This window comes from Anabrus simplex, chromosome 4 (assembly GCF_040414725.1).
Source record: "Anabrus simplex isolate iqAnaSimp1 chromosome 4, ASM4041472v1, whole genome shotgun sequence".
Classification (NCBI taxonomy): Eukaryota; Metazoa; Arthropoda; class Insecta; order Orthoptera; family Tettigoniidae; genus Anabrus; species Anabrus simplex.
Window position 1 is genome coordinate 298,277,641 of NC_090268.1, and position 26,457 is coordinate 298,304,097.

General features: G+C 37.9%; 1 protein-coding gene across 1 annotated transcript in view; it reads right to left on the reverse strand.

Moving 5' to 3' along the window:
- fat-spondin (extracellular matrix protein f-spondin) overlaps positions 1–26,457 on the reverse strand; it is a 149,642-nt gene that overhangs the window by 40,177 nt on the left and 83,008 nt on the right. The window contains exon 7 of the mRNA XM_067145619.2: positions 8,019–8,149. Within this exon, the coding sequence (XP_067001720.2) occupies positions 8,019–8,149 (131 nt within the window). The remainder of the gene's footprint in view (positions 1–8,018; positions 8,150–26,457) is intronic.

The following is a 26,457-nucleotide window of genomic DNA, read 5'->3' on the forward strand; positions in this document are numbered from 1 at the left end:
AGAAACTCTCCAACTGCTCATCTAAGAATTGGAGATGAGGAGATGGATAATGATGACAACTTCCAGTACTTAGGTAGTGTTCTGTCCTCGGACAATACCATACATCAAGAGATTAGTGACAGAATACCAAAAGCTTCCACATTCTATCATGCTGTATGTCAAACACTTTGGGATGAAACATTTTTGTTAGTTTCCAAGATCAGCTTGTACAAAATATATCTGGTACCTATATTGATGTATGATTTGGAAGCAGCAACACTTACTGGATCAACAAAGAGTTGTCTTCAGGCAACAGAAATGATGTTCCTCCATTCTTGGCTACAAAAAATAAAATTGGATAAAATAAGGAATGTGAACATCCGGCAACAGCTTGGATTGGAAAGAAGCTTGCTGCAGAGCCTCGGAGTGAAGAGATTGTAATGGTATGGTCGCAAGGAAAGAGTGGATTATCACAGGACTCCTCGAGCATACTTTGATCACAGTGTTCCTGGGAGGAGACCAAAAGGAAGACCTCATGATGTTTGGGAGAAGCAGATTTTCAAGGACCTTGAAATCAGAAGTGTAAACTGGCATCGCAAATATGAACATCATCTGAGAATGGACAGGACAAACTGGAGGAGGCTTGTACACAACCGCACCCAGCTTGCTGGAGCAAAGAGATGATGATGATGATGACGATTACTGGCTTCTCATCAAGATGGGTATAGTCTAAATCCTGATCAAATGCATGTGGGAATTTTAGAATGACAAGTCCTACCCGCTTGGTTTGGATTCCATGGAAAACTGGAGTTCACATGGCTATGACCATGATACCAATATAGTTGGTCTGTTACTGGACATTATAAATTTTCCAGCTAACTCATTACTGGTTGCCAGCGTTTCGCCCCAGTTTGCTAAGTTGGGCTCATCAGTTGGTAAATAGCACACCTACCAAGGCGCATGGCTAGTGTATACCATGGAGACTACTGCGTAGGCTATTTGGAGCCACCGACAGTGCCAATACACGATGAGAGACTTTGTCTCATATGACCATGATATCAATAAAGTTGTAAATGTGGTTTATATACGGTACTGAGTATATATACACAATGCTCTTTTTCTGGGAGAAAAGGTGCTGCTTACTCACCATGTAGGTGCTATTAGAGCAATTTCCATACTTCTTAACATAAACTCCAAAATACCCTTGTCAGCACCTTCCACTCCTTTCTCTCACATAAACTTTCTTTTTGGAAGTGTCCAACATTCTGGACAGTCATTATCAGAATCTGATTCATTTTAACTGTGGATGTTTGGTCTTGGTTTTGTGATTCTCTTCACCACATTTGCTTCTGTTGCTAGTTTTGTGTTTTACAGGATCACATGTTGGTTTTGAGATATTCTATTTCTTCAACTTTCCTTATTTTACTCATTGATATAAAGTAACTACTTATTTGACTCATTTTTAACAATAATTGCCCTTATTTAATGTAGAGAAGATTAATTCAAAACTTGTGTGAACACATGCATGTTGCAGAGTGGAATGGAATTGATTATCTGACATCAGAAACAATCAGAAGTGAACACAGCTTCTTGTTTCCAGCTACTTATGAAGCTTTTGGTAAACATTGTACCAGCTTGTGAGAATCAAAACTGAGAATTCAGTTTGTGAGAAAAATACCATCTTCTGGAATGTTTGTAATCAATTTATCTGTCAATAAACCACAGTTCCTTTTTTAAAACTTGAGAAAAGAAGGTGAGAGTACTGTGTACCATTGCGTACTGGCAGAAAAAAAAGCACTGTGTATAATGCAAATATGTTGTTGTTGCTGCTGTTGTTGCTGTTGTTAAATGAGATGTTGTCCAGCTCCATGGCTAAATGGTTAGCGTGCTGGCCTTTGGTCTCAGGGGTCCCGGGTTCAATTCCCGGCAGGGTCGAAAATTTTAACCATAATTGGTTAATTTCACTGGCACGGCGGTTGGGTGTATGTGTCATCTTCATCATCATTTCATCCTCATCATGACGCGCAGGTCGCCTATGCGAGTCAAATCAAAAGACCTGCATTTGGCGAGCCGAACTTGTCCTCGGACACTCCCGGCACTAAAAGCCATACGTGATTTCATTTCAGTGAGATGTTGGAGAAGGACCAACTTTTATATACAGCAACTACAAACCTTCCTTGGCAATGCCATTAAGTTGCACACTTGTCATTACCATGGTAACATAATAGTTTTTTTTTAAATGGCTACTGCACATGAAATATGTACAAAACAGAGAGCTGTGATTGAATTTGTTTTTGTGGGATAGGAGACCATCGCAAATATTTACAAGTGCTTAAAAAAAAAGTCTATGAAGATGATGCAATGGATAGGAGTACAGTCAGGACTGGGTAAGTAGAGTATCAACATTACAACGAGGTAAAGTGCAACTGTCAGATCTTCAACAATCAGGACGGCCACATGCAGCTGTGACATCAAATCAAATCAAATCAAAATCTCTTTATTTGCAAATGAGGTGTCTACCTCGGTGGCAAATGGTACACTAAAATACATTATTGTCAAGCACTAAATATTAAATTAACAAGAGAAGAAAATTTTTCCTATAATACAATATTATACAATTTACGCTAACAATGTTTTCTATTAAACACACAGCTCATCCTTAATAAATTTATATTGTTTACAAAATTCTAATTATAATATCTCCTGTACTACTTACAAATATAGTCAACTGATATACAGTATGTGGAATTGCTTCAAATGATACTATAAAACTGGTATAACATTAATATTTACATTGTATTTATTTATTTACTTTTTTTTTTTTTTTTTTTTTTTACCCGTTCAGGATCCTAAGTAGCATAACGACCTGCTGCGTCTTAACCAGAGCCCCTTTTGCCACCACTTTTCAGAGTTTGAGAAGGGCCTTCACAGCTACCGTAGCGGTCCCAGGGCCCTCGAAGTCCCCACTGTACTTCACCCCTACAGGCAGTCCCCTGCTTTGGCTGTCCAAACTCCTTAGACCAGGGGATGGAATTAATTTATTCACACACATTTTTTTATTTACAATAACCTGCACTGGTCGAATGCCCTCTAACACTTTATTTATTTTCTCTGTTGCTGTTTATTCTCTTCTTGAATATCTGTACAGATTTTGGAAAAGGATCAAACACTACCCCTGGTAAACTGTTCCACTCCTTCACACCCTTCCCAATGAATGAAAATTTACCCCAATCGCTTCTGCTAAAATTCCTTCTAATTTTATATTTGTGGTCAGTCCTGCCGATATAATTATTTTCCAACTGAAGCCTCTCACGGATATCTCCCCATGCTTCTTCTCCTGTATAGGCTCTATATAATCCTGTAAGTCTAGTTTTCTCCCTTCTCTTACTTAAAGTTTCCCACCCAAGTTCCTTTAACATTTCTGATACACTACTCTTTCTCCTGAAATCCCCTGTTACAAATCTTGCTGCTTTCCTCTGCACACTATCTATTTCTTTTATTAGGTATTCTTGGTGAGGATCCCGAACACTGTTTGCATATTCCAATAATGGACGAACCATACTCAAGTAACTTTTTTCTTTTAATTCTTTGTTGCATCCTTTAAGTAGCCTCATTATGACATGTAATGATCTGTATGCTTTCCCAACAATGTCATCAACATGACCCTTCCAGTGCAAATTACTTTCAAATCTCACACCTAAGTATTTGCACTTGCCATCTTTTGGGATAACTACCTCATCCAAAGTATATTCAAATTCAGTTTTAAAGCTCCTGTTTGTAAAAGTTGTAACAGTTGATTTGCCTCCATTAACCTTCATATTATTTTCTTCAACCCATTGTTGGATACTTTCAAGGTCCCTTTGTAATTCTGAACAATCCTCAATGTTGTTTATTTCTCTATAAACAATTATGTCATCTGCATACAATCTTATTTTTGATGTTATATTGTTCCCTAAATCATTTGCGTATATTAAGAAAAGTAACGGACCGATTATACTACCCTGTGCAATTCCCTTCCAAACTTTCTCTTCCTGAGATACATTATTTCCTACTTTGACTTTCTGAACCCTTGAATTTAGAAATGCTTTTATCCAACGTGTAACCCTTACGTCCAATCCTATTCCCTCCAATTTCTTTAATAATATTCCATGTTCCACTCTATCAAAGGCTTTGGAAAGATCTATGGCTATGCAATCTAACCGACCTCCTGAATCCAACTGATCTGATATGTCCTGCTGAAATCCCACCAGTTGTGCCTCACAAGAAAATTTCTTTCTAAATCCATACTGGCTCCTCATGAACCAATTTTTATCATCACATATCCCTCTGATGTACTTCGATATTAAACTCTCCAGAATTTTACAAACTATACTGGTCAGGCTGATTGGTCTGTAGTTCTCTGGTTTCCTTTTATCACCCTTTCCTTTATAAATTGGTATTATTATAGATTCCTTCCATTCCTTTGGTATTACACCATTATTTATGACATAGTCAAAGAGAAATTTTAAATAAGGCACTATGTACCACCCCATTGTCTTTAATACCTCCCCAGTAATTTGATCACTTCCTGCAGCTTTTCCTTGCTGAAGCAGTTGGATTTCTCTGAAAATATCTTCGTTTGTGAATGAGAAGCTTCTTGTTTCCCTCTGTCTCTCTCCCTCTCTATCTTCTGTTTCGGTTTCCAACTCTTGACAATCATCTACTGAATCTCTAAATTCCCTACTAAATAGGTTTGCTTTCTCAGTATCTGTTAAATAGTGTTCACCCCCTTCTCCCACCATTGTAGGAATTTGGACTCCTTTTCCTTTTTGATTCCTGATATATGAATACAGCTTTTTCCATTTCCCTTTGTGGTCATTACCCTCTTGAAGTATGCCATTCATATAATTCTCTTTTGCTTCCTTTTTCACTCTATTCAGTTCCCTCATTAGCTGTTTTCTAGTTTCTCTACTCTCCCTACCCTCTTTGATTTTCCTGTTTACTATTCTACATTTTCTTTTTAATTTTCTTATTTCCCTTGTATAATAAACAGGGTCTGAGGTCATTTTACCCTTCTTAACAGGTACAAATCTCTTCTCTCCTTCCCAAATAATTCCTTTAAATTTAGCCCAAAGTGTATCCACGTTACTCCCTTCACTTATCCAACAACTGAATTGTGATTTAAGGTAAGTCCCAAATTCATCAACTTTAGTTTTTCTGTACAATTTCTTGTCTTGTGTAACCCTCTTATTAAGCCTTTTTTGGTACGAGTCCTACATCCATTATTACAGCCTTATGGTCTCCTATTCCTTCAATTACCTCAATTTTATCAACAATTTCCCATGGTTTAACCAAGAATACATCTAGTAAGTTATTGAGACGAGTCGGTTCTTGTACTACTTGTGTAAATCCTCCCTCCCAAATTAACTTATTTGCCAGTTTCTGTTCATGGGCTTCACTTGCAGCTCCTTTCCATTCAACTTCAGGCAAATTTAGATCTCCCCCAATTATTACCATATCATTATTATTGTTTTTATGAGTATAATCTATTATTTTTTCAAAGATTTCCATGTCTCTTTCCTCTCTTCCAGGCCTGTATGTTCCTATAATTCCCACCTCCTTCATATTATCACAAACTAATTTTATCCCTAATATTTCATCCCTTTCATCGGTAAACCATTCATGAGAACAGTAAGTTTCCTTCACCAGAATAAACACCCCCCCCTCCCTTTTTCTCTCCTCGGTCTCTACGATAGACTGTGTACCCTTCTGGAAATACTTCTCTATTACCCACCCCTTCTTTCAACCACGATTCCACTCCTATCACCACATCAGTCTCATAAGATTCCATCAATGTACCGAATTTTAATTGTTTATTTACTACACTTTGACAGTTTACCAAGAGCAATCTCAGACCCCCTTCCTCCCTAAAACTTGACTGTTGCAATTGGGTAACTTGAAATTCCTTACTATCCTGAGTTTCTTTTTCTAGTCGACTGAGCCAGCTTGAAGTACAGCTGGCTCTTTCTACTAGTTTTCCTGGTCAGTATTATAACTCAAGGGAGTTGCCTGTTTTACAGTACATATCTTAAGATTAATAAAATCTAGAACAATATTTGCTATCTTTCGTTTACCTGAATTGTTTAGATGGAGGCCATGTTTTGTATAACAGTATCTCTCAAAACTGCTGCATTTAATAACCTGAGTATTCCGAAAATGTTTACAAATTTTAACAATATCTGTATTGACCTTGTCCACTTCAATGTTCACACACGAGTCTCTACTCAAATCATGCCTGTGGGGCACGTTCACTACAAAAACGTTAGTGTGGGTCAGCTTCCCTAGTGTATGTTTAAGTTGTGATCTTACATTCTTGGCGTCGTCGCGAGCTACGTCGTTCGTCCCACCGATGATAAGCACTGCATCGCCGCTCCCGAAGTTCCTAGTTGCTGCTTCTACGTTTTCCACAACACTGCTGATAGAAGCTCCTGGATATATTTCTCCGGTTGCTGCTATATTCTCGTCGTTAATCACTCCCGCAATTCCCCTTCCTTGGCTATCACCAAACACAGCTACCTTCGCTGATTTAGGCCTAACTGGGTCTTGAATCTGAATTCTAGGCCTAAATTTTAAACTCGGCACGGCAACGGATCGCGATGATTTGGTTTCACGCGCGCGATCACTTTCTTCCAGGATTAAATTATTTAGGGCAGAAAACCTATTTCTAATGTTTATTTCCGGAAATTCAGTTGTAGATTTCTTCTTAGCCGGCCATCCACGAACTACGTGACACCACGTGCTCGAGTTTGTTACTTGTACCGGTATATCACTCGAAGAATGGTCAGTCCCAAATTCTAGCGATCGCAGTCTTTCTTTTAATTCTTGATTTTCAACTTTAAGAGTCTCATTGTCCTTTTTTAGAATGTTTATAATTTCTAATGCACTTTTATATTCCTCATCGACTCTTTTCGGTGCTTCGTCAACGCCGTCCCCAACAACAACATTCCGAACACACTGCTCACAAATCCAGTCAACATTTTCATTAGTTTTTACGTCTCTAGGGCAATTTTCGCACTTATAATGCCACCATCGATCACATGAATCACACAACATTCCATTTTTCACTAATTTTCGACATTTTCCGCACTTTTCGTCACATTTTACGGTTAATTTACTCGGAGAATAAAACACTACGTCGTCATTACCGGGCGCCATTTTGAAAAAAAAAAGACCCTGAAAAAAAAAAAAAGACCAAGCAGTCCAATGTGCAGATGGCCTTATTCGGGGTGAGGGTCGATTCTTCCAGATTATAGCTCATTAAGCACTCTTTTTTGTTTTCCAGCCTAGTCAGAGGGAACTAGAAACCCAAGATGGAGAGGATTCATCATGCTGACCAATCATCGTCTCATAATCTGCAGGCCTTTGGACTGAGCAACGGTCACTTGGTAGGCCAAGAACCATCAGGGATGTGGTGGCATGGGTTTTTTTTTTTTTTTGCAACTTGCTTTACGTCGCACCAACACAGATGGGTCTTACGGCAACGATGGGACAGGAAAGGGCTCGGAATGGGTAGGAAGCGTCCGTGGCCTTAATTAAAGTACAGCTCCAGCGTTTGCCTGGTGTGAAAATGGGAAACCACGGACAACCATCTTCAGAGCTATTACAAGTGATGAAATTCATTTTTTGTCCGTATTGAAAGTGTCAGAACTGCCGACAGTGGGGTTCGAACCCACTATCTCCAGAATACTGGATACTGGCCGCACTTAAGCGACTGCGGCTATCGAGCTCGGTAGGTTTTGTTTTTATTAACCAATGAATGTACCTATATGTTACTTTAAATTTGGTTCATCATGCAATAAATTTGTAATATATTTCCTCATACCAGTTCTTCATTACCATGATTTAGTGAACACCTGCACTGATGGTCATTTTGTGGTAGAATAACTAGTGATTATTTAATACAGGCACTTCGGTACTGACAATGCTGTGAACCACACCATGAAAAGGAAGGATGGCAAATCTCAAAAATTAAGGCAGATGTTACATATTTTTCCACTTACCATGTAAGAAATACCACTGTCAGTGCCAGCATCCCAAGGGTAGAGGTCCACAATCTTTTCTTCTGTCCACGAGCAGTCTCTACGGCAGAGATTTAGTCCATTTACTCCCACGATCCAATCTGGAGTTGGCCCTATTAGAAAATAAAGAATAACAAGTGATCGTTTATGATTCAATTAACAAACAACAGGTGAAATGACATAGGATTCCTTCTCTTGGAAATACTGTATCTTACACCATATTATATTGAGGGTGTATATTGCACTTGGAAAGAGAGGTGAAAAGAAAATGCCTGATGTATTAGACTTAGTGGCCTGTTATGAGCCTACAAAGCATTCTCTCACCAACATTTCATTACACAACTGATGGATTGTGCTGGATGGATATGATCAAGATTAACATTGCAGCTACGAGAAGGACACTGGATGATGTCATGAAGAATTGAAACTGTAAACTGATGATGATCATGATAGAGTATAGTTGGGATGGTCTAATTTCAAAACAATAAGTTAAATTGTACAAGATCCACCTTTTCAATACAAGATATGTTGTTGTTTAAAATACAACATCATTTATTAAATGGTACCGGTTTCAACATCCATGGACGTCATCATCAGCCAAATTGGGTCATTATACAAAGATACACATTAAGGTTAAAACACATGAAACTGACCCTCATAATTAAAACTATCTATAGCAAGTTAAAATATAAAGCACATTTATGCTAAATGTCCAGGTTTGAATATGTAATTAGTACAAGATTGACAATTTGTTAGTCACTAATAAAATGAAAACCTGAAGTTGAGAAGCCTCGTAGAAATAAGTTTGAAGTCATTTTATTTTATTAGTGACTAACAAGTTGTCAATCTTGTACTAATTACATTTTCAAACCTGGACATTTAGCATAAATATGCTTTATATTTTAACTTGTTTTAATAGTTTTAATAGTGTTAATAGTTTCAATTATGAGGGTCAATTTTATGTGTTTTAACTTTAATGTGTATCTTTGTATAATGAACCTGATGATGATGTCCATGGATGTTTTTAGATTTAAAACTGTCAATGACAGCTTTTTTTTTTTTAACATTGCACCAATACAGATAGATCTTACGCAGACGAGGATTGGTCTTGCTAAGGTTTTATATACACTATGCATGTATATCTTTGTCTTTAACTTTTTATTTATTTAGCACTAGCTACCCAGCCCGGCTTCACTCAGGAGCAGTTACAAATTTAAGGGAAAAGGCTACCTTTAAACAAGGACTTACAAAATTTTCTTGCTTTCGACAATAGTAGTTTTTCCTTTCGTAGTCAAAATGAAAATATTTTGTTTTGATTTAATGTGTGAAATGGCCATGTTAAGCTGTCCATGAGAATTTGTTTTATAATTTATGGACGAATCATATCCATATCTTTATTGGACCACAAACTATGAACATTTCTTCTCTCTCTAAAACAAATGCATCTGGTTCTGTTAGAATATTGGTGATTGTTCTGCTCAACAGAGGACTTTCTTTCTCTCATCAAATAATGTCTGATTCTATCATCTGAGAGATGATCATTTCAGTCAGCAGACGATTCTACATCCCTCCTTGAATTATGTCTACCTCGACCTAAAGACAGATGATTATTACGATCAAGAGATGACTCCCTTTGTCTTTGTGAAGTAATTCTTTATCTGTCCTGTCACAATAGAGGATCTCTTTGTTGATCAGTTTCATTGTTTTTTTGTTTTTTTTGCTACGGGCTTTACGTCGCACCGACGCAGATAGGTCTTATGGCGACGATGGGATAGGAAAGGCCTAGGAGTTGGAAGGAAGCGGCCGTGGCCTTAATTAAGGTACAGCCCCAGCATTTGCCTGGTGTGAAAATGGGAAACCACGGAAAACCATCTTCAGGGCTGCCGATAGTGGGATTCGAACCTACTATCTCCCGGATGCAAGCTCACAGCCGCGCGCCTCTACACGCACGGCCAACTCGCCCGGTAGTTTCATTGTTACGTGATAAATGCACTATTTTCAAATACAATGTACTACGACCTATATTTGCTTTCTGTCTCGGCATTAGGGGTTACCATAGATTTTATGTAGATGATGATGGAAAATCGCTAGAAAATGATTCATTATTGTACTGTAGCATGTGCAATGAAATGTTCACAGATAGAATTTTAAAAAGCTGATGTGCATGAAATTAACAACAAAACTCCAAACACATCTCCTCACCAACCAATCTCAAATCGACTGTGTAGCCTGCCTGAGTGAAGAAAAGCTGAGGTGCATCTAATTACCATGTCAACTCCAAACAAACTGTGGAATGAAATGTTCACAAACAACACAGAAAAGCCAGGTGAATTTAATTAATAGCTTAACTCGTCGACTGTTAGAGTGTTAACTGCTGGCTGAAGTCACTGATAGCTTGGGTGAGGGGTTCTCTGCTGGCTCACAATCTTCTTACTCGCTCTAAAGCTGGTCATTTCAATTTCCATATTTCAGAATGGAGATTGCACGGAAAAATGAAAATGATATCTTTGAAATTATAGATGAAAATTATGTTCTGAAAATTATATTTTAATCTGCATTAGTTACTTGAGGGGAATAAACAATTTATTTTGATAAGGATTAAACAATTAATTTAAAAATTGTTTTTAAATTTCACTTTTATTTTTATTGCAAACTGTAACATACAAACAGTTACAGTGGGTTATGTGTTAAAGAGACAGACATTTTTTTGTAGAAATTATATGCTGAACAGTTTTTACCCTTATAGTATAGATGTACAGTATCTTTAACAGTTTAGCCAGCACAAGCTAAAACAAAAGGGCATATGAACAGGCCATTTTTTTCTTTGACTTGCTTCACTGAAATAATTACTGTATTATTATAGATATATGCTGCCTCAAATTTTTTGAAGAACTTTTTATGCTGACAATTCTTACCCTCATAGTATACACAGGTCGAGTCATAAGTCATGGCGACTATTTTTTTCTTGCGAACAGGAGACAAACATACAACAGAGGAAAGCGTAACTGATCCACCTTTTTTCAATACAAAGTATGTTGTTAATACAATCACAACAATTTTATTTAGAACCGGTTTCGATGTCTTTGGACACCATCATCAGCCAAAATAGGTCATATGAACAAAGATATACAAGTATTATAATACATATTATAGATCCTTAATAATAAATAACATAAATTGGATGAAATAAAAAATGATGTTGCTTAAAAGTCATTCTTACAATGTTTACAAGTTATGAACTTGTTGGTCAAATTATAAAATGAAAGTGAAAATATCAACAAATATTTAAAAATCTTGATCACTTTGTAGTGGTTAAAAAGTCTTGAGCGTGCTGTTGATAAACACTGGGCGAAAATTGAATATTGATATCCAAAAACTAATGTAGAATGTAGTCTGATAGTGGCTTGTAATATCAGGTCATAAGAAGAAACAGTAAGTTACACTCGACGTTAGCCCCTGACGGGACGTACTACGGCTCCACTCTGAAGCTTTACCGAAGCCTTACGGAGCAAGCCGAAGCTTTCCGAATGGCGTACACCGCCATCATGAATCGAGTAGTTCAAATCACTAACTGATCTCTGAACTGAACTATTCTGAAGACCATTGCTGTATGTTTATTTTCACCTACTGCAGCTTCACATGGTCAGCGCTATTTCTATTATTTTATGCTCAGAGTATTAGCATATGTGTATATAAATGTGACTCGTGTGTTGAGAATGTCTTGTGAGAAGATATTGGATAGTGCTTTCCGTCTCTGGAGCTCAATTATTTTTATTGTTTGTTGTTATATCTCCGAGTGGTACATGTGATCGACTACCCGTTGCTTGTGAGAAGATACTGGATAGTGCTTTCGGTCTCTGGAGCTCAATGATTTTTACTGTTTGTTGTTATATCTCCGAGTGGTACATGTGATCTACAACCCGTTTAAAGCAAGCACAGTCTTTTAAAATGTACAGGCTTTATATAAATAAATGTATTTTTAAAAAAAATTGTGTATTTTTTAATATTATATTTGACGTTTATATTGTATATTTCAGTTCAATATTGCATCGAGTATTATAACCTCAAATTCTATATTGGAAAGAATGCCCTATTTTACCTTAGATACCGATATACAGTTTCATTAATCAATAAGAATTGCACTAATAATCAGTGATCTGCATTAGGTGCTGTTGCCCAGGTGGCAGATTATACTTTCACTTTTAAGTCTCAACTAATACAGTATAGACCTACGGGATTGATAAAATTAGCCAAAAGATAATTAATTATAGTACAAGGTAGTGAAACTAAGGCTGTACTTTTATTCCAGTATTGCTGATCTTGATGGGTATATCCATTAGTGGTTGGTGAATTTGCTTGAATCTATATCAGAAAGTCAGAAGAAAGTGACAATGAGAAGGTTGAATATAATCCCATCAAACTCAGTACCTCTAGGTTATAGAAGAGGTTATGTAATTCCATAGGCAGAACTGACAGTGAGCTGATATTGAAGGGTATTCTTTTTCTTTTTTCTGCCAAGCATGAGATAATAAGATTCAAGCAAATTCGCCAACCACTACCGTAATGGATATAGGCTATCCTTCAAGATCAGCAATACCGAAATACAAGTACAGCCTCAGTTCCACTACCTTGTATTATAATTAATCTCTTGGCTACTGTTATCAATACCATATGCTGTATTAATTGAGACTTATAACAGTATTTCTAGTGAAAGCATAATCTGCCACCTGGGCGACAGCACTAAAGATAATCTCTCATCCTAAAGGGTCAGTGGTACACTCCTGTTTCTATTGTAAAAAAAGGTCAAATCACATGAAATTTTTGAGCATGATGTATTATGGTATGATTTTTTTTATCACACTCCATGAACTGTGTGACTGATATATGATAATTACCTTCCTGAAAGCTGCAGGTAACAGCTAAATCTGTTCTCAAGATTGTTGGTTTGTGAGCTTCCCTGCTGGTACATGGTAGTACTGCTGAAAGTGTCAGTCATTAGTGTCCCAGGGCTCAACTTAAGAGTTCTGCAACTGTTAAGCCATGATCAGAAATTGAAAGAAAAGTGAGGTGTCATTTGCATAACTGAAATTTACTTCCAGAGGATTCCTGTGCAAAGTAAATTTTATAAATGCCTTACATCCATACATCATCATCTTCAAGCTCCAGTTTCCCAGGTGTGGAGTACAAGCGCTTGCTATTTCATCCTGTTAAAGTTTAGTTTCTGTTCCTCTATATCTTCCCACTTGGCATTCCTCTTGCTGACCTCAGATTTCACTGTCTCTATCCATCAATTCCTTGGCCTCCCCCTTTCACTTCTCTGTCAAAATAATTCCTTGCTGTTCTTGTTCTGTCCATCGTCATAACATGTCCAAACCATTGTAGCCTGCCTCTTCCTAAAAGCTTGGTAACAGGCATTTTGATGCCAGCCTCCTTTCTATTTGCTTCATTTCTAATCTTGTCCTTCCTGGTCTTTTGGTTCATTGTTCTGGTGAATTTCATTTCTGTTGACTGGATTTTATTATTTGCCTTGTTATGCAGGGTACATGTTTCAAGTCCATATGCGAGAAATGGAATGAAGTAGGTATGAAACATGGTCAGTTTTGCTTTCTGGGGTATTTTATCATCCCAGAGTAGGTTTCTCACTTGAAAATGAAATTGAGAAGATTTCTGAGTCCTGTTAAGTATTTCTTAATTTAATGGGTTATCTTTTGAAGTGATTCTTCCAAGGTAGCCTATTTGAAGTTAGAACCAGACTGCAATAGACTTTCCTCCAGGAAATTGTTTGAATCTGTGCCTTTACTGTTGATAATAATTTAAAGAGCTTTTGTTTTATTGATTTTTAGTCCATATTCTTTAAATTGCTATTCCAGGGATTTAGGTTCTCCTGTACGTCTGCTTCATTTTCTCCCCAGATCAGAACATCATCTGAAAATATTAGAGTGTTAGGCTCTTTGCAATGTTCTTTGTTGGATTTTATGATCCAATCCATGTCAACGATGAACAGGAGTGGTGACAAGGCACTTCCCTGCTGGACTTCTCTTTTGGTTTCAAACCAATCTGATCTTCCATCCAATATTTGGACACAGGTTAAGCACTTTTGATAGAGCATCTTTACTTTATCAATCAGGATGTCTGGCAGACCTATACCTTCTAGGTATTCCCAGATTATCTCTCTAGGAACACTGTCGTAGGCCTTCTCGATGTCCATAAAAACTATCACTAAGTTCTTAACATAGCCTATTCCCAGTGCTTCTCCGTTATCATTCTGATGGCAAATATCAGGTTTGTAGTGCTTCAGTTGTTCCTGAACCTGCGTTGCTCCTCCTCCAATAACGGTTCAACTATATTCCTAATTCATTTTCAAATGATCTCCAAAAGTTTGATTTAGAAAGTTGAGTGATGCCCCTATAATTTCTGCATTTCTTCCCGTCTTCCTTTTTATACAGGGCAATAGCGGCGATTGTGGGGGAAGAGGGCAGTTGCCCCCTCACTTTGTGGATAAAAGATTGCATTTTTATTCCATTTTAGCCAGCTGAAACTAGGAATTATAGAAATTATTTTTAAACAAAGCAATTTGTACAAGCCCTGTTGTCTTATCGGCTAATTTTTCCCTCATCTTATTTAATTATTAACAAAATGTTTAGAGGAAATACGCACAGAATGTCGTTCGTCCCGGATAACATATTTGTATACCGCCACAGCAAGTAGTGGACACTGCATGTGCTATGAGGAAGGGTAGCAAGGGTATATTTTTTGCCAAGGTCATGGGCACTGAGGTATGGTTCACCCGGTTACCACGTGCATTCTTCAGTCTGGCAGTCTCTTTAGTATCTGTTAGTTTCTTAGTGGTAGTCAAATACTAAATGATTTTAATTGTATAATCACACCGTACTTTATTTAATTGTACTCAATGCGTAATATTGTTCCTTTGATGAAAGTTTTATTGTATGGTATAGTATTGAATCGACCACCTCTGTGGTATAGTGGTTAGTGTGATTAGCTGCCACGGTTCACGCAGACAGTTCTCATCCTAATTCCTCCAATGGCTAAATCTACCCAAGTCATCTCCTCATTTACGAGCCTAACCAAAATTATGTTGTGTGCAATAGAACTCCTGATTAACAGTCCTTCCCATTTTAACACCTGTTAAGAATATTTTCTAATCTATCTCTTCCTCATTATCTCCACTTACCTCTGCCAGTTCTACTTTCTTTCTTGCATAAGCCTCATTGATATTGATGGATCCGCATTGAATTCCATTTTATTTGCCAAGTAGTTTCCAAGGTACACAAATACCCAGAAAACAAAAGCAATGAATATCAACGTGAAGAGTTTACATATCTTGGCAGTATGGTTACTCAGGATGGAGGAGCAGCTGCCGATGTCAAAATGAGAATCCACAAAGCAAATGTGGCATTCATACAACTCTATCCGATATGGAGGGCCAGAGAAATCTCAATGAAAACCAAACTTCGCATTTTTCGAACAAATGTAAAAACAGTACTGTTACATGGTTGTGAAACCGGGAAAGTTACCTCAGAGATCACTCATTAACTACATGTATTTATAAATAGATGCTAAAGGAGAATTAAGGCATTTTTGGCCAAAAGTATTTTCAAAGGAAGATCTCTGGAAACAAACAGAAGAGCCCATTGGCATACAAATAAAGCGGAGGAAATTGAAATGGATCGGCCACACACTGCAGAAGCAGCAGGATGCAGTGGAGAGAAAGGCTCTGTTTTGGAACCCCAAGGATAACGGAAGAGAGGTAGACCCAGAAAGTCATGGAGACACAGTGTGATGGAAGAGGCAAAACAAGAAGGGAAGACCTTTGGAGAACTGAAAACCCTAGCTCAAAATAGGATACTTTGGCGCTTCATTGTCAAAGCCCTATGCTCTCCAAAAGAGTAAAAGGATATAACTAAGTACGTAAGTTTAAAAGGAGTCCCTCCCCTGTCAAATAGAAGTGGGACTGAGTTACTCCCATAGGTTCAAGGCTTGTTTAAAATATTCTGAGCTTGGTACATTCTGTGAAGCAGGATGCTGCCTTACTTACACATAATCACAGTGAGAATCTCTCCTATAGGGTAGAGACCACCGGTTGATTGTATAGTTCTAGCTGCCAGAACAACAGGAGGGTCCTGGCTTGGAACATGTCAAAAATGTCCACCCCAATTCCATAGCAATGAGTATCCCAACTCTGAAGACGATTAACTTTGCCACTCAGCCATTGCCCATGGTTCACACACTAGGATATGTCTACAGTAACTCTCACCATAAACCACACATTTGGACTTAACAGTTGAGGGTTATTCAAACATTTGTGTAATGTAATACTGTTATGTTACAAAATGTGCGACATTATGTTAGCTGGCGACATTACCTTGAGAACTGCACAAACCATGGATCTTAATGTCATGGTCCATTCTCCATCAATACTTCAGATCACAGCCTGCATGGTTGCTAGACAACATAGCATCACACATTTTATTGAAAAGTATTTATGCCCATTTGATTTTTCCCAGAGGGAAATGCAATAACTTTTTAAATATTCATTATTTTCCATTACCGAGACATAGTTTGCAGAAAATGTGCAATTCTTTACTCCTTTCTACACTCTTGTTTGATCACAGGAAATGTAGTTTCATAGAAGTTATTAACTGCACAAGAGTTGTTGTTCAAGAGTACCTATGTGGAAAAACTATTCTGAAGTTTAGTTTGGGAGCCATTCTCAGCAAACAACCACTTTCTTTGGGTACACGCTTCTGATATCTGAGAACTTGGCAGCTGTTAATTTGTCATGGTAATAAAATGATGGAAACATTAAAGCTGTTTGCAGAGTCTGTTTGATTAAGCTCAGCTGATTATGATAATTTTTAAAATATACACACTGTCAAAAATGAAAGTTTTGAAATTGTTTGAGAGATGACACTCATAACTTGCAGATATTGACAAGTCCTTAAATATTACATGGTTCACTCTGTTATTGTCTGCTATTATCACACAAATTTTAAGCCCTCATGTTACAACAGGCTTCACTTGCGTAGGATGTTAGGTCCTTACCTGTGATATTTACAGGAGTAAGGGATAAAGTTTGCTTCTGTCTGTTAGGTCATCAGCCCAGAGGCTGGTTGGATCCTCAATTAGGACCACCAAAGGCTATGCAGTTATATGGAAATTGCAAAAAATAATGGCACAGTCCCAATGAGGCATACTAGGCAAGATGAGGAGTGAGATAGTTTGCCATTGCTTTCCTCACTGGACCAGAAGGTGTAGCACGACTGATCCTATGAGCAACACCTTTCATAATACTCAAACACTAGTTGTGCTCCAAATGTCATTACTCAGCACAACCCATACCCCAGCAGCTTCCATATTGTCACAGCCAAGGATGAGATTGGGACTTCAGTAGAAGCTACACTTTGCTCTGGCCTGTGCCAAGAGACAGATACAAAAAAAGTGAAATAAATAAAGAGGCACTAAAGATGCCACAACAGTTTTTGCTGCTGCTGATAATTTAAGCAAACCCATTGAGCACACCTCCAGTGTAGACTGTACTCTCCTGTACATACACAAACTTCCCATTAATTAAGCCACATATTTTTCACTTGAATGTGGTACCATTAATGGTGGACTTTAAATAAGGTAAGTTTTCGCTGGGATTGCCAACAGCCATATTCAGTGGGAAGTATAAGTGCTGAAATTTTCTGAAAATTATTTTGCTTTTGAACTTTGATAACTACTGACTCAAAAATTATAAAAAATGCATACAGCATCATGAGAACTGAATAATTTCTACCATGTTCTAACAGACAGAACTAAGTCTCGCTCTTCAAAAATATTTTGTGAGTGTTACCACAAACATACCAGTACAGTTTGTAGATCCGTAACATCAACTGGAAAACTACAAATTAATCGATACTTTCCTTTTTTAAAATGTAACATACAAGGGTGAATTGAGTTTTATGCCTAGTGCAGCTTTGTTTTTTTTTTTTTTTTTTTTTTTACAAGTTGCTTTTCGCTGCACCGACACAGATAGGTCTTACAGCGATGATGGGACGGGATAGGATTAGGAATGGGAAGGAAGCGGCTGTGGCCTTAATTAAGGTACAGCCCCAGTGTTTGCCTGGAATGAAAATGGGAAACCACGGAAAACCATCTTCAGGGCTGCCGACAGTGGGGTTCGAACCCAATATCTCCTGAATACCGGCCGCACTTAAGCGACTGCAAGTATCAAGCTTGGTGTTTAGATTACTCTCTGAGACTTTCCAAAAAAGAGAGAATGTTTGTTCAAGTTTCTGTATGATGAGCTGAAGAATCTTGGCTACTATATCATTTGTAGGTTTGCAAGACTGATGTATTATGAAGGCTGAAAACAGCATGGATTAAGGAGGAAATATTTCAGTTATGCACTTTGTGAAAGACTTGCCAGAAAAAGAAGCCCTTTTTTCTTCTGAAAAGTGTACAGGAACACTATATCACCAGTTGCAAGGGGAGGGGGGGAGAATCTACTTCTGCATATTTTCTAATACATACCTGTTTTTACAACCTAAGGAGAAAAATTCACATCACTGCTGTGTAGATATGGTGAAGGTTGCAAAGGTTCTTCCCATTGATATATCGACTTATATTCTTCACAATAATAATATTTCCATTCCCATTTATTTAGGAACAACGTTCTGTATTTACAGGCTGTCACTATGGACAAGGTAAAACATATCAAATTTCTGTACAGAACTATTAATTGAAGAAAACTCTAAATTATAAAGGTACAGTATAATTAGTGTGGCATTCCAGAGCTGTAGCTGTAGAGGTGGTGTCTCAGGATTTTGATGGAGCCTCTGAGGACGAGGGTCGCAATTTCAGGGATGAGCTTCATTGGAAGTTCGAAGCGCTTCCATGTGGCGACGAAATGACGAGGTACAGTACCGCGAACGCGACCATTACTGTATTTCTATTTCCTGAAGGTGGTATTTAGATTTGTAGTAAGGGATAGTGGATTTTAATTTGTTAATCTTTTCAAGATTAACCTCCTCTGGCTGACCGCTATGATGCTCGAATCTGACAGTTGGATCTAATATGAATCCTTGAGAGCTGCTGTCTTTAAAGGCTATGATGTCAATTCTCCGCGAACTACTGTTTATGGCCAGTCCGTGTATCTCCTCATGTACATTGAATCCCTTCTTTCTTAGTTCTTCGGCAATGAGGGATCTGATCTGGTGGTGCCGCATGTTTATTAGGAGCTCCCTGCGTGTGCAGAATCCCAGGACATAACCAAGAGTTTCTTTCTCTCTGTGGCAATGCCAACAGAGGTTGTTGTCCAGGGATCTGCCTGGCACCGAACGCACCGCACAAACATTAGCAGTCATCTTTATAGCCTCTCTCCACTCGTTACAATACAGTCCGGTATGATCTCGCACCCAAGAGTTTGCTGGTGTGTACTCTTTGTACAGTTGTACTCAGAGTCCTTTTTGCGGCAGTGAACACCAGGAGGTGAATTCACGTTCTCGTAGCTCTTGCCGGATCTTCTTAGTATCGTACAAGCCGTTCTTGGCGCTTATTTTCTGGATATCAGCGTTTGTTAGTTTTAGGCGTTCTACGCATTCCCGACTCTCCGCATGAGAATCCCTTGAAGTGACGCGGAGTGGGTGTTTAGTCTTAAGCAAGATGTTACAGGCATTAATACATTAAAGGTAAACTTCCCACGAGGTTTTAAAAAGAGCGAGTCCTTTGTATTTCTTTTCGGTGTACAGCATGCCATCTGGAGTATCCGTCGGTAACTGCAATATCTCCTTTGTTGCACTTTTAATCATTTTATTGCTATCGGATAAGAATTTCTGTGCGATTTTCTTGAAACTGCATGTCAGGAAAGGGTACATCAGGGTGGGACAGATTGAGGAATTCAGTACTATGAGTTTTTGGTCTTCCTTAAGCAGTGGCGACGATGTTAGAATTTGGAGCTTATTGTGAAGGTTTTTCATTACAGCAGTCTCGTCGAACACTGGAGTATCCCTGAAGGTAATTCCAAGATAACGAATTTGTTCGCCGTCTCCAATTAAGTCAATCTTACAGTCTTCCTCCATGGATAGTATTATCCTTCAAGATGAATGGAAGATATTTAAGTTTGAGAAAGTTAAGGCAAATTAAAAATCTGTAAGTTAAAAGAACCAGAAACCTCATATCAATCTAAAACTTCCATGTGGGAAAAGGAAATATCCTGAAGTAAGAAATACAATTAAGATATGTTTCACTCTATCCTGTAGGAGTGCAGATGTAGAGAGCTTTCTCTCAGAAGAGCCAAGATTTGATCAATGACAAAGCATCGCCCATGTCACCAGGAATATTAAATACAAGAACAAATATTCAGGGTGCTTTTAAAAATTACTGCAGTAAAACAAACCACAATTGATCTGGTCACAACGAAGCAACTGACAGTGACAAGATCTGCTCACTCTTGCTACACTGCTCATCCAAAAAGGAAAGAATGAGCACCAAATGAACTTGATGGAGAGGAAGAAAAATGCATCAAAATTGGAAAAGTAAATAAGAAATGCAACTTAAATATTGAAGAATTTGAAGATTTCAAGAAACTTAAGAAATAAAAGTGAAGAAATGGCAACTAGTGACAAGCTTTTTGAAGAAGTAAAATTGAAGTTAAAGAAAGCTGTGTAATAAATGGTCTTGGCAATATAAAGGTTGCTCAGGGAATAAATTTCATGGAATGATAACTTTAAAACAAGAGAAAGCTTGTATATAAAGAAGTAGAATGCATGCAGAAGAACTTAGATGGATGTCTTATCTTATAACAAACATTTTCCAGAAAAAATAGCAATTTAATGGTTCATAGTAAACCTTTTTAGTTATTGATCTAATATTCATATTATAGTACTTTTTTATTGTATTATGGTAGTATTCTGATAAAAATTAGAAATTAAGGGCAAATGACAGACTGCTGTAAGAGGTGATGTAAAGATTGTTTTGTGAAGAAGATATGCAATGTGTTTCTTTTTGTTTTATTTTAGAAAAAATTAGTTTATCAATACTGAGGGTCAGCCTTGAGTTTTGTACAGATTATTCACTCACTTCCAGACACAGGTCCGACAGTGAGCTGTTGATAACTTTTTCCTTCCTCTGCCAAGTATGACTGCTGTTGTTTATTAAGTGACTTAAAGTGTTCTGTCTCCTGAATTTCCTCCATCATGACTTTGATACTGTTCCTTGTATGATTCGTTCAACAAATGTAAACATCACTTATATTTTTCTTAACTAGAATACCTATTCTAAAATACTTAGGTATTCATAATAGGATATATTGCAGTTGATTTCGATGAGAAAGACTTTGGTAGGGGAAGGTGGTACAGTACTGTACTCCTGCACCCTGAAGATAATCTCTTGCTCTAAACAGACAGTGGTACAGCCCACGAGTCTATTGTAAAAGGTCCAATCACATTAAATTTTCAAATGTAATATTAAGTAGATCTCACAAAAAAGCTTTACCTCTTTTCCAACTCGCAATCTTCTGCCCTATGAAAGGTCAACTATAAAGCAAGTAAGTTAAAAATAATTATACCCACCAAGTTATGCACCACCTCCATCATAACGTCTAGTGATCCTTCAGAACAATACTTCTGAGGATTGCAATTCAGGAAGAAATAAATAGTAGTTTGTATATGCCTAAATGCGTTTATTCATGATTAAATAAAGGACCTCAAATATGTATCACATGTTCCTTTTTTTTTCTTTCTTTTCTTTTTGTGTGTGTGTAGTCCATATAGGATTAATTATGAATGTTACAAACAAGAATTTTACAGTGATGCTCATAACTTCCTACATTTTGCATTAAAATCCTGAAAACAGTGATTGCTTAATTCTGTGTATTATTTATCTACATACTGACTATATATTTCAAAACATTCTAAACCCTTTTCTTTACAACAGGCCACAAACACATATCTCATCTAACACTGATATCACAACATTTGGGGCTGATGACCTAGATGTTAGGGCCCTTTAAACAAGCATCATCATCATATCACAACAATCCAAACTACTCATTCCTAACTGAAATAACAACTGCTTTTGATCTGAAACACTCAAAGCACAATGTTCATAGCCACTTTAAATCAAATGTTGCATGATACTATACACTCACTGACATAGCTACTAGGTGTGCAAGACCACCCCTATTTAATTCACAAAAATCTAAATATTGTTGCATTATTGTTCACAGAATTTTATAAACATTTCGTTGTTTTTCCTTCCCATTTACTTTGGTCTGAATATTCTTTCTCCATGCTCTGTCAACATGCCATGAGAAAAATAATCTCATGGTTGCAGGTCCCATGACTACATTCCAAGCATTGTAGAAGGCTTCTGCCAAATCGGACATGAAGACCTTTGGGGATACACAACCAACCTCATTCTTAATGTAGGTGAAAAATAGGGACAATATTTTCTGGTCACTTCTATTGGAAATCAAAAATGCACAAGGAAAGTCTGTCTCAAGTCATCCAGAACTAAAAGCGTTATTAACTCAAACCCGTAGCTATTAAGCCCATGTGTTCCATCAGTGCATATACAGTCACTACCATATTTCTTTAATATTTCACTCTGAGCACTGTTCATAATAATTAAAATAAAGTCATCACTAATGAGGTTTGGATGCTTTTCACTGGTGGTCTCCTGATGTTTATAGAATAATACACAAGGGCCTGTCACCTGAATTAACTTCATTGACCCAGGCCTCAACACTTGTACCATCCTCCTGATGTCTGACAGATTTAGAGCTCAAGTTAAAACTACGCTCAATATTATACAAATCCTGTTTTGTGATTAAATGAATTCTTTCAAGCTTTGAGTCTGTCACAGATTCGCGAATTTTGTCCAGAATAGCTTGAAAGGGAATCTGGTTGGCAATATCTGTTGCTAATGTTTTCTTCTCTACATCTGTGAGGGCAAGATGGCTTAGATCATTTTGATGACCTCTGTGAGTGGGAACATATTTTACTTCACACATTCCATTTTCGTGTTGAATTAGTCGAATACTTGCTGGACAGATCTCATCAACTTTGTTGCTTCCCTGAAGCTTCAAGTGCCTGATGCAGGGGCGTAGCCAGGGGGGTGTTACTGGGGGTTAGAACCCCCCCCCCCATTGAACTTTCACAAAAAGAAAATAAATAGAAACTGACAGTAAACAATAAACTTCTTTTATGTGATCAAGATAAACTCCCTGCAATCTACTGCTTGTTGAGAGTGTTTGCCACTCTACCTGTCACCACTGCAGCCAGTCAGAGATCATTTTTAACATTAAGACGCCTTAAAACCTACCTCAGAAATACCACAAGTGAAAGTCGACTCAACGGGTTGGCTCCCTTGAACATTCACAGACACATAGTTGTAAAACCAACAGATGTGTTAAATTTATTTTCTAGGAAGCCTCGAAAATTAGATTTTAGACTGTAAACTGAACATACCATTTGAGATAAAACTGCTGACCTCGATCATATTGTTCTTGTTCTGTATTTTAAAGTAAGAATTTTGTAGTGTATTGCAATCTGAATATCACATACAGTAATTCACTCTTGTATCAGTATCCTTATGACAATCATGCATGCGCGTACCAGACAAGCACAAGCACAAGCACTTTCATTATGTTATATCTTAATTTTGTTACTGTAACCCCCCCCATTGGCCGATCCTGGCTACGCTACTGGCCTGATGCCTTTACTTTCAGACACAAAAAAGCCTGATCGATGACACACATAGTAATGTCTCTTCGTGTTATCTGTTGCAGTGTAAGAACCCCTTTTCTTTACATACTGTGAACATGTTTTGCTTTCAATGTGCTGTTTCCACTCTAGGAAGTTTGAGAAAGAAGGACATTTTTTATCCTCTGTCTCAGGTCCTCCAATTAAGTTTGTGTGGCACTGACGCTCGTGCCGTTTTAAATTATAACTGTGCGTGAACTGTTTATCACAAAATTTACACTGGTGCGGAAGAGATGTCTCGCCCTTTAAACAAGGCGCAATTTCATCTAGTTTCTCTGGATGGGCCTTAGAAAGATGTTTCCAAAATTTTTTATTATACTCATAGCTTTTACCACATTCGGAACACGAGTATTTCTTAACGTTGCTCATTATAACGTTATGTAAGTAGGCCTACCTAAACTGAAGAAAAACTAAATATACACGCGGCACGTAACTAAATACACACTATAGCTGGGCACACCAAACGAAATACACTAATCCCACAGGTACAGTAACGAACACTATGCACAAGTAGATCTTCGAAAATATACGCACGTAATTTTCTTCTCAAACCACTCGTACAATAAATACACTTTCCTGCTGTCAACTCGAAATCGTCACTGCCCGGTTCTCTTCGTATGTATTCGTAGTGTACCTCATAAACATTACTATAGTTCGTTCGTTCGTTCGTTCAGCAGATCTCCTACAGTTTGTTCTTTTGCATTGTCAACTCAAATCCAGTGCGCCGTTCGGAAATCTTCGGCGTGTTCCGTAAGGGTTCGGCCGTGGTATCCAGGTGGAGCCCGAGTACGTCCCGTCAGGGGCTAACGTCGAGTGTAAGTTACAAGGTACTCAAACAAGTGGATCTTCATGCAGGCACTGACAGAAGAGTATATGGCCAGAAAGTTCTCGATCCAATGCGGAGCCATATCCAGTAAAATTTCAGAACTTCAGTTTCAATAAATTGTTTTCTTCTTCCAGTTTCTGAACATATTTCCTCAATTTCTGGTTTTCTCTGTGTGTACCACTAACAGGACCAGATATTGGAATCCACTGGCCTTTATCAAATAATGATTTCTGGTCACCAAGCATTATCTTGATCGGACTCACGTCCAAGCCAAGTTCTTCAAGTGATTTACCATGCTCTAGGTCTCTTGTTATGACAGATGCATCGGTTTTTCACCCGGTTAGATGTATCTTAACGGTTTAGCCAGTGGAAAGGTGCCCAAACTGCATTTTTTCTTTGACTTGCGTTACTGAAATCATTACTGTTCAGATTCCTTTGGTCATATAAACCTTTGTCAAGAAACACTTTCTAGGATGATGAAAACCGCATTAAAATTCGTCCAGTAGTTCATGAGATTAGCTGTCACAGACAGACAGGATCGAGGACTTCATTTTATACTATGAGAGATAGGGTTTTAAAAGATACTACACGTAAATAACCTTTCGTACAAACCGACGGTACTACCATACTATATAAATTACTACACCTTTAAGTTGCTGATGTAGCTGCTTGAATCTGACGTTGCATTAACAAAATCAACAGCATTGCCATTTTAATTCCTCTTTGAGATTGAGTGATGATCTGTGAAATGGTCTGTTTTAGGTTTCCACAATCATATTTAGGTGTGGAGATTCTGTTCCATTTACAGTGGAAAATCTGCACAGTTTACATGGCCTACTTATATCCTATTGAGGGTAGACCATATTTTGCAAGATAGCTTAAAACCAGGCGGTGGTATTTCATTCATGCCTGTTATTTACTCTCTTATGCCATGTCAAAATTATCTGGAAGTTGTTGTTCCTTAGATCTATTGCAGTACTAGTTGAAGGACTTCTGGAATGCAGATAACTCCAACTGGCAACAGGGATGTCACCATGTATTGGCAGTTGTGGACTGTCTTGTGATCACAAGATTAAACTCAAAGCTTGCTTAGCACTGTAATTTATGGCAGCTTATCAGCTCTTCTAAGTGTTTTTCCAAAGTTATATCACATATAGGCCAACTCCTGGCAATGCTGAAATAGTTCTAGTAGTTTGCTCCAAGTCTCGTGCCATCTTCCCCAAAGTCAAAGTCAAAGTCATCTCCGTACAGGCCATGAAGGCCCTTGGTGTGGTGGAAGGTAAAGGCTTCCATTATTCACAACCTCGGATTAAACTAATTTATACTGTAGTAAAGCAGACCTGGCCAACAGCTGGAAACTGCGTATGATGATGATGATGATTATGATAATGATAATGATGACACTGTAGTAATGTATAAAATCTAATATCATTCACTTTTAATATGTTGGGATGATGAACATGATGTCCCTAAATTTTATATGAAGGCAACTGGTAACAAAACAAGTACCAGTATAACTGGTAGATTTACACACCATGTGGAATAGAGGTAGTGTCTCTTTTACCAGAAGACGACGGTTTTGATTCTTGGCTCATCCAAGGATTTTAATCCAGATTTGAAACAGGGTTCACTCAGCCTCAACTGAGGAGCTGTCTAATAAGAGAGTTAGTGGACTCAGTCAAAAAGGCCGAGTAATATGACTGAAGTAGTCTTCACACTAGTTGGATAACAGTCATCTTGGCAGGTTGAGACCCTCCATAAGCTGTTTGGAAGCTGCTGTAGCCATTGTGAATAGGACAGATTTTGGTCACTCTGTAAACTTTTCACT